Genomic DNA, 9,844 nt, shown 5'->3' on the forward strand with positions numbered 1-9,844 from the left:
CTTTTTGTCCTCCTGTTCTTCCACAATTTTCTTCTCTGGTTTCTGTGTCTTCTTTTCCATGGACACTATTTTTTGTTCTTGTGGTGTTTTTTGCTTATCATCTGTTTTTTCTAAAACTTCCTTTTGATTCTTAACTGTTGCCTCCACTGGCTTCTTAACAGATCCAATATTATCAGGGGTAATTACTTTCTTAGCGTCTGTTTTTACCTCACTTGCTTTCTCTACTGTTTTTTCTGTAATGGTTTGTGCTGGAGGGGCTTGTGTTGGAACAGCTCCCTTTTGCCCAGGTAGTAGTGGAACAGTTCCCTTTTGTTCTAATGGTGGTGGAACAGTTCCCTTTTGTTCTGATGGTGGTGGAACAGTTCCCTTTTGCCCAGGTAGTGGCGGAACAGCTCCCTTTTGTTCTGATGGTGGTGGAACAGTTCCCTTTTGTTCTGATGGTGGTGGAACAGTTCCCTTTTGCCCAGGTAGTGGTGGAACAGCTCCCTTTTGTTCTGATGGTGGTGGAACAGTTCCCTTTTGTTCTGATGGTGGTGGAACAGTTCCCTTTTGCCCAGGTAGTGGTGGAACAGTTCCCTTTTGTTCTGATGGTGGTGGAACAGCTCCCTTTTGCACAGGTAGTGGTGGAACAGCTCCCTTTTGTTCTGATGGTGGTGGAACAGTTCCCTTTTGCCCAGGTAGTGGTGGAGCAGCTCCCTTTTGCTCTGATGGTGGGGGAACAGTTCCCTTTTGGCCAGGTAGTGTTGGAACAGCTCCCCTTTGCTCTGATGGTGGTGGGGCAGTTCCCTTTTGCCCAGGTAGTGGTGGAACAGTTCCCTGTTGTTCTGATGGTGGTGGAATAGTTCCCTTTTTTTCTGATGGTGGTGGAGCAGTTCCCTTTTGCTGGGATGGTGGTAATACAGCTCCTTTTTGCTGGGATGGTGGTGGAACAGCTCCCTTTTGTTCAGATGGTGGTGGAGCAACTGCCTTTTGCCCAGGTGGTGTTTGACTTGCTCCTTTTTGCTGAGATGTTGGTGGAATGGCTCCTTTTTGCACAGAGGATGGTTCATCTTGGACTGCAGAGGATATAAAATTAGATGCAGAACTAAACATTGAAGAGCCAAATCCTAGCACTTTTCCTGAAACAGATCCTGCTGGTTGAGGTGAAGGTGAACGGGACCTTGATGTATCTTTCATGCCTCCAAATCCAAAACCAAAGAAACTGGATTCTTGTTTTGGAGGTTCAGACTGAGCAGAGGACGCTGGTTTTGTAGACGGGACAACCATTTTTGGCACTGGCTGCTGTGACTTTGCAGCCTGCACATGAGGTTGTGGAGGGTGTTGTTGTGAACATTTTGGCTCTGGTGGAATCTGCTTTGGATCTTGAGATTTTTTATCCTCAGGTTTATTGTCACCTGGCTGTGCTTTTTGAGTCATAACTGGTTTGCTTGGTTGTGCTGATGAGGCAATCTCCTTTCTTTGTGGAGAGCCAGTTGTTAAAGAATCGTTATTCTCAGGAGCTGTTTCTGGAAGGTCTTTGTTTTGTTTAGTAGTTGGTGTTATACCCGAGGGTTGCTGAGTGATGCCTTCTACTTTGGTATTGTCTTGTTTTTGTCTATCACCCTCTGTCTTGAGTTCTTGTGTCTTAATTATTTGTTTTCTGTCTCCCTGTTTATTGTCTAGTAATTTCTGTTCCATTTGTTCCTGCATGTCAGGCACTTTTGTTGTAGGCGTAGAAGTTGATGCCATGCTCTGTTTACCTGACTTGTCTTCTTTTTGTACTGTGGTTGGTTTGGGTTCTGACTCTGATTTCTTGGGAGAGGCTTGTAATGCAGTATCTTTCTGGGAGCTAGGTGTTGTGGCTGATTCACCCTGCACAGCTGATGTCACAAAGGTTGATGCCGAACTGAAGATGGAGGATCCAAATCCAAAAACCTTTCCAGATACAGACTCTGTGGACGGACTTGAGGCAGGCTGAAGTTTGTCTTTGCCAAAACCAAATCCCAAAAATCCAGACTCTTGCTTTGGTGTTTCAGATTTGGGCTGTGATGCCATTTTGGCAGGAGACTGTTGACTGGGTTTTTGTGGTGGGGCTTTCTCTTTCAGCACTGTCTGACTAGGAGATTTAGGTAATTTTACTGGCTCTTGAACTTTGCTATCTTCACTTGAACTTGGAACAATATTAGCAGTTTCCATTTTCATTGTCTGAGCAGATGGTGTGGCCTGTTTGCTTTGTGAAGAGGATAATGCTGTTGCTTTCTGCTCTGGCTGTGTTTCTACCTGTGGTTTAGAAGATGTGTTTATTGAAACTAACGGTGGTGTGGCCTGGGAGTCTAGTTTCCTAACCTCTGGTTTATTTTCCCCTTGCTTGTTTCCTGTAGACATTGGTTGCTCATCCTTCTTATCATTTGATTTTGAAGTAAGCAGGGGTTTGGTGTCACTTTGAATTTTGGGAGGCGAAACTGACGGCACAGAATCTTTTGTTCCAGAAGGTTGTTTATCTGAGTTCTCCTCTACAGCTGAGGTGATTAAGTTGGATGCTGAGCTGAAAAGAGATGAACCAAACCCTAAAACCTTCCCAGACACGGATGCTTGCATTTGAGATGAAGGTGACTGGGATTTAGATGGGCTGCTAAACCCAAATCCAAACAATCCAGAATCCTGTTTAGGAGGATCAGATGATGGTGGAACAGATTTCTTAGGCGAAGTTGTGTTTGATGGGGTTGGTTGTTGAGGTTTTTGGGAGACTTCCTGGGGAGGGGCATGTTTCACAGGAGGTGAGGCAATAGATTGTTTGGGTGCTGCTGAACCTAGCTGATCATCTACTTTCTTACCAGCATGTTTTTGATCAGATGGTGTTGTCTGTTGAGCTAGTCCAGCTTTAGTGCTAGAAGATGGTTTACTTCCCTCTACACTACCTGGTTGTGTTGATGGTGTGGTTTGATTTTTCTGTGGGGAACGATCAGCTACAGTATCTTTGGGTTGAGGTGTGGTGAGGGGTTTTTCCTTGTTTCCTGGCTTTAGAGGAGCAGTAGGTTTAGTGGCTGACATAGGCTTGTTTTCAATAGACTTCTTATTCTCAAGGTTTTCATCTTTTTGTTTACTGTCCTCTAATTTAATTTGATTTGATAGGCTAGATGTAGAATCTTTGCTAGTACTAGCTTGTTCATTTGTGGATTCATCTTGCACAGCTGAGCTGATAAAGCTAGATGCTGAGGTGAAAATAGATGATCCAAACCCTAACACTTTGTTAGAGACAGAGCCTTCTGGCTGAGATGATGGAGATTGAGATCTAGATCTGTCTTTAGCCCCACCAAACCTAAAGCCAAACAGTCCTGAATCCTGCTTCTGTGGCTCAGTCTGTGTTTGAGGTGTGGCTTTGGCAGGCAAACCAGCCGAGCTTGGTATCTGTGGCTGTTGATGAGGTCGGCCAGCACTCTGTGCCTGAGAGGCATTTTGCTGTGGAGAACGCTGGACTGCTGAGTTTGTACTATTTAGTCTCATCTCATGAGCACTGGCCTGGCTTAATGGTTTCTGACTCTCAAGTTTTTTATCCTCTTGGGTCACCTTTTTGGCAGGTGATAGAACAGGCTTAGCTTCTTCCTTGGCTGGCTGTTCTGATGAAATAGGCTTCTTCTGAAGAGAACCAGGGGTAGAAGTATCCATTCTTTGTGTAGTGACTTTTGATGATTCACCTATTAGTTGTTTCCCTTTTGACATATTCTCTTTATCTTTCAAAAGACCATCTGACTGTTGACTGTCTGACTTTGCCTCTATTTTCTTTTGATCAAATGACTTTTGCTCTTGTTTTGTAACCTCTGGTTTCTTGTCATCCCCTTTCTTTGTAGGCAAAGTGTTACTGTCACCAGCTGATATTTTGGGCGAGGCCTGGGCTGATGAAGGATCTTTCTGAACAGCTGGGGATTTTGTGGGGCCCTCATCTTGCACTGCTGATGAAATCAAATTAGACGCCTGACTGAAGATTGAAGAGCCAAAGCCGAAAACCTTGCCAGTGACAGATCCTGTGGGCTGTGGTGAGGGAGAACGGGATCTGGATGTGTCTTTCACCCCACCAAAGCCTAAGCCAAAGAAGCTAGTCTCTTCTTTTGGAGGCTCAGATTGTGCAGGAGCAGATTTGGCAGGGGAGGCTTGGCTTTTAGTTGTCTGTGTTTTGTCAATGACCTGCTGAGGGGGCTTTTGTTGCGGGTGCTGTTTGGTGGTTGGAGCAGACTGGCTAGTTTGGGCAAGTTTATTCACATCTTTTCCAGTCACAAGTGGTGATCCCTGTGTCTTCTGAGGTGAGACGGGGGGAGGAACTGCTTTGTTAAAGGGTTGGGATGCTGGGGAGGGTTTTTTAGACTGTGGTGTAGGTTTCATCATAGGTCCAGGAGGATCAGCTCCTCCAAGTGCCCGTTTCATTTGGCAGTTTAAACATAGCCACTCCTTGACCTGTAATGATATTAAATTGGTAAATCACTTTTGCATGCCTCAACACTTTTAACAAAGACTCCACTTTTCACTTACTGTGTGCTGGTCACATTCCTTAAAATACCTGTACCTGTAAACAGACAGAGAGGGAAAAGGCCACACACACCTACAAACTCCCCTCTACAATTCCTAAAAAGTAAGAACCATTTCATGCCTGTAAAGATTAGCATAATGAATGTTTGAATATATTTATCTTGTTTGTATTACACTTTTGCATTGATTTTACTTTAATATGATTTAGATAAAATGTATATTCTATATTTTAATATTGTCGCATTAGATGTTCAGACATTTTCTCTTTGGTTGAGATTTGGTAATTTCTTGTATATTATTATGTTCATAAACAAATGTGTGCCATTTCAGATGCATAATCTGAAAGTAACATGATTATCTTCTTTCTGAATCACATGCCCTGTTGACTTCTGTATTGATTTAATTTTTAATTTGTTCAACATCCAATCAAATTATGCTACTCTGTTCTGAGTCCAGTAGGACCGTGTTAACTAGCTGGAATTGTTTATGACTTGGACTCTCGTGCTTGTGTCCAATTCACTGGACTGTACGGTATATTCAAAACAGACTATTATTGCTCTGCACACAAACATGAAACAGATTCCTAAAGGACAATTTGACAAATCAGCTGAATTTGACAAAATGTGCTAGGAATTAGTATCATATAAGTGCACCTTTAAGTATTTATAAACAGGAAGTTCTTCATGAAGTGACACTCAACTGATAGGTGCCCTTGATTTTGTAATTATTCAAAGATGTAAATTGACATCTAAATGCCTGCCAGTACTGGAGACACAAGCTGTCCACCCTCAAGGGATCTTGTGGGATCCTAAAAGAACATATCTGTAAATTGGTTCTGGCAATGGGACTGGCCATGATCTCTTCATGGTGGTACCACCTGCAATCAAGTATCCTTGGACTCTCCTTGTCAGGCTGCATGCAAACTGTCAGCGTTAAATTACAGTGTCGAGGGTCAAGTCCTTTGTATTGGAGACAACCTCAGAGATGAATCTGCCATTAGAGGCTGAAGCCAACATCGTCTACTCTGCCAGATGAAGGGCCTGAGGGAGAGCAGAGCTCTCACTGGATAAATGCATCAAAAGCCACTCAATCCTACACAACTGGGGAATCACATGTCATTTTCACTGTTTATATTTCTGAGAGGTTGAATATCACACACGGTCCAGAATAGCAGCCTGGCTAATTCATTCACAGCCTCTCGCAAAAAAGGTGAGCTTGACTTTATAATCTGCAGAGAAACTGTATCATGTAAAATGCTGTGTGGTTGTTAAGAGTATTGGGTGGTGGCACATAGAGCAAAAACAGAACAGAGGATATTTCTATCTCACTTTCAACTAAAGTGTCTCTTATACCGTATGGAAAGACAGAAAAGAACAATCTTAGAGCCATGTAAATCTGTATCCTGCATCCAAAGTCAGCATTTCAATGAAACAAACAAACAAACAAAACAACAAAAAAAAAAAAAAAATAAACATAAAATAAAAAAAAATACACATACTGTACATATGAAAAATAAAGACAAATGAATATAAACGTAATTTACTGTACTGTATATGCAATATAAAATTCTATGTTCCAGAACATCGCTCCACCCACTTAGGGAATAACCTCCATTCTTTCTTGAGGAAATTAAGTGAATAAATAAAAGAATAAATAAAATAGGCTCCAATGCTGAAAACAATGCAAAGATCTGCCTGTGTTTGAAGCTGACCACTTAGGAGCTGCACACTTACTTAATTAAGCTGGCCATTTATTTTCAGACAATACAGATTATACATATAGAAAACCATGCAATATAACTCTGTTTACCGTGCATGCACCCAAACGATCAACATTGTATATTCTTATCTTGTGGTTAGTACTAAGGATGATGTCTTTCTATCTGTGGTTTCTAAATGTACCTTATCTAAAATAACCATTTGAACGCTGAGATTGACACACTTGTATTTTCAACATTTTATCCAACATTTCAAAGACAAAAATTCAAACAACAGAACTGTGACTAAAATGTTCATGTTATAGGAATGCCCTTACTACAGCACAGATGCACACACATTAACATATTAACTAGTCCTGGTCAACTAACTTACTATACATTGTACATTTTGACAACAAATGATAAACGCTGAGAAAGGATTTTGGCTTCTCTTACCTCTTTCACATGTGGCATGGGATTGAATCCGCACTGGTTGCACACAGTGCTTTTGCATTCAGTGCAGGTGTTGTAGTTGGGAGGATCCTTGGAGCCCTTATTGAGCTGCACCTTGCACAGAGGACAGGACGATGGAGCTGCTTTGGAGGGAGGCTGCGAGTGAGGGCCGTCCTTCTTCTGAGGTCCTGATGGGGGTATATCCGTTTTGCCTGGAGCTGTTGTGGCCTTGGGCTGCTGTGGAGGCTCAGCTTTCTTTGCTTCTGGTTTCTGCGCAGGCGCTTTAGTCTCCACAGCTGGTGGAGCCTTTGCAGGACCCTGGGATGACACAGACTCCTTACGGGCTGTGGATGGTGGAGCCTTTGCAGGACCCTGGGATGACACAGACTCCTTACGGGCTGTGGGTGGTGGAGCCTTTGCAGGACCCTGGGATGACACAGACTCCTTACGGGCTGTGGGTGGTGGAGCCTTTGCAGGACCCTGGGATGACACAGACTCCTTGCGGGCTGTGGGTGGTGTTGAAGATGGCTCATCCTGAACTGCAGAGGAGATCAAATTCGATGCTGAGCTGAAGAGGGAAGACCCAAAGCCCATGACCTTCCCAGCAGGCTGTGGTGAGGGGGACCTGGATCTAGCAGTGTCAGTCAGACCACCAAAGCCAAAGCCAAACAAGCCAGACTCCTGCTTTGGTGGTTGTGGCTGCTGTTGTGGTGGTGGTGCAGATTTGGCAGGGGAGGGTCCACCCTTTGGCATCTGTTGTTGAGGTTTTGCAGATTCCTGGGTTTGCTTGGGTGGGGCAGCATTCGCTGTGGCCGGTTTTCTCTGAGGAGATCCTGGAACACCTGTCTTTTGCGGGGCAGCCGATGGTGGTTGCGAAGCTGTTGGGGGCTTGTTGGCCTGGGGCTGGGCTTTCTTCATAGGAGGACCTGGAGGCTCAGCACCTGCAAGGGCTCTCTGCATCTGGCAGTTCAGGCAGAGCCACTCCTTCCCCTATAATTACAAAAGAAGGCACAGATAAATGACCAATGCATTAATATGATCCAAACCTATTATGAAAATATGGCATCTGCATTCTGCACATCTTTGTGCTCTGTCACATGAGCTCCTAATGTTCATTAGTCTCAATAGCCTGCATCCTGCAGTTAATTGCATTATGTGGCTCTAATGGGATTAGTGTTGAAACTGTAAACTGGTTCGCGCTTCAACGCATTTAGGTGTGTTAGTGCATGCCTCCTGCTGCCATTAAAAAAGACAACACATGGATAAAGAAGCAAGGATCAGGAGAGGCTAAACATGAAACACCCTTCTCCAAGTTCTTGGAAACTCATAAATATTATATATAATGTGAGTGCCCTCACAATTGTAAAACAGTTTAATTGAGCACTTCAGCTGAGTTATTTTCCGTTATTTCCTTACAAAACTGTGAAGACATTTTGAGTGAAACAATGTTTTGCTTTCATCTGAAAGCTAAATTATATCATTTCTACCCCGCAAGAATATGAATGTTTGACTGAGACTGGTAATATTTTGTAAAATAGAAAAAAATCCTGGATGATCTACTATCTATGTTACCCGATTCTTGTATTCTGCAAAACCATGCTTGTGTGGGTTTCACATACAGTATGAGAAAAAGGTTTACCTCAAACACAACATTCAGTAACAGAGATGCAGTCTGACATTTTACAATATCCTTTTGCAAGACACAACAAAAAAATATTGTTGTACTGTGTACACTGTGACAACGCATTCTACTGTGATTTGTGGGAATGAATTTAGAACATAAACCATCTTACTGCTGAGTCTGGGGGACTGAATCCACACAGGCTGCAGACCTGGCTCTTGCACTGCGTACAGTTTTTATAGTTTGGAGGCTCCTTGGATTGGACATTAAGTTCCGTGTTCTTGCATATTGGGCACAGTGATTTACCCCCTGGCCCGGGCCCACTTTTAGCCTGGGCTGCAGCTTTGGCAGCTCCCTGTGATGGGGGTCCTCCCTGGGCTGCAGCTTTGGCAAGCCCCTGTGATGGGGGTCCTCGCTGGGCTGCCCCTGGGGCACGAGCCCCAGGCCCCGGGCCTCCCGGCTGCTGTTGAGTCCCAGGCTTCCCAGAGGCTGGCTGCTGCTGAGGTCCTCCCCTGCTGGGCCCCTGCTGTGACTGGGGCCCAGTCTTGGGCGAGCCCTGGGGTGGTGGCCCCCCTGGCTTTGGGCCACCCTTAATCTGTGATGCAGGCTGCCCATTCCCCTGCTGGATTGGGGGCTTTTGTTGAGGGTTGGCCTGCTGCTGCTGCTGCTGTTTTTGTTTGTCCTGCTCAGGATCTCCCTCATCCCCAAACAGACTGAACTTGTTGACGGCCGAGGAGACGGCACTGAGGGGGTTGCCCCCACTCAGGAAATTAGAGGAGAACATGGCCTTGGGGCTCCACACTGGACAGTGGGGCTGGCTGAAGAGACAGGGATCCCTTCACCAGGGGCCAGCTGGGGCCAGGGGCACCCACACCGCTGGCATGAACGGTGGGACAGACTTCAGAGAGCTCTGGGGCTGTCCCTGGCTGATGGATCTGGTGACTCACATCTGCCTCTGAAAGAAAGAAGAAAATGATCCTGTTACAAAATTGAGAAACTGATGTTTAAGGACGGCAATTTCATACATGAATGAAAAAGGACTCAGATTGTCCACAGGTCGGAGAAAGATATTACAATATACATAAAAGAGTTATGTTTTTACTCCATGACACACACAGTTCAGAGTTTCCAGAGCTGTATTAGTGCTTGTACTGATTTTGTCTGTATTTCGCTTGGGGCAATGTTGAATAACCATGATTCTGATTATGCCACTAATGTATTTGATGGATGCATTCTTTCGGGAACCATCAACAAACAATTATCAAATATTTGTGGATTATGATCATGAGGGATTTTGGCTATCATTTTCATATGCTCAAAAATTATGGGGAGATATAAGATAATTAAGCAGATCTGTCTACAAACATAGATGAAGATATTGATGATAGCCAGACATTATATCATATTAGTCACATTCCAGCTCTTTATGGGAACATAAAGCATACATAACATATGCATAAACAAGTAAATATAGCTTAATGAAGTAGCCTATTGTCCACTCAGAGGTCAGTTCCATGTTTTGCTAGGTGGCATATGTAAAGATAAGGCAGACACCACAATAACTTCTTCCAAGG

General features: G+C 44.1%; 1 protein-coding gene across 1 annotated transcript; it reads right to left on the bottom strand.

Annotated features, from left to right (window-relative positions):
* Nucleotides 1-314: 314 nt before the first annotated feature.
* Nucleotides 315-7,402, bottom strand: LOC134094463 (histidine-rich glycoprotein-like). Its single transcript, XM_062547987.1, has 2 exons — nucleotides 6,653-7,402; nucleotides 315-1,055 (listed from the first exon to the last, which is right to left on the bottom strand). The coding sequence occupies exons 1-2, from the start codon at nucleotides 7,400-7,402 to the stop codon at nucleotides 315-317; spliced, it is 1,491 nt and encodes a 496-aa protein (XP_062403971.1).
* Between the last annotated feature and the right edge of the window lie 2,442 nt (nucleotides 7,403-9,844).

This window comes from Sardina pilchardus, chromosome 10 (genome assembly GCF_963854185.1).
Source record: "Sardina pilchardus chromosome 10, fSarPil1.1, whole genome shotgun sequence".
Lineage (NCBI taxonomy): Eukaryota > Metazoa > Chordata > Actinopteri > Clupeiformes > Clupeidae > Sardina > Sardina pilchardus.

Excerpts from the sequence above, each read along its gene's own strand:
- LOC134094463 (XM_062547987.1), bottom strand. The coding sequence starts at position 7,402 with ATGCCAAAGGGTGGACCCTCCCCTGCCAAATCTGCACCACCACCACAA. Across the intron at positions 1,056-6,652 it reads CCATGCCACATGTGAAAGAG|TCCAAGATGAACCATCCTCT; the intron begins GTAAGAGAAGCC and ends TATCCTCTGCAG.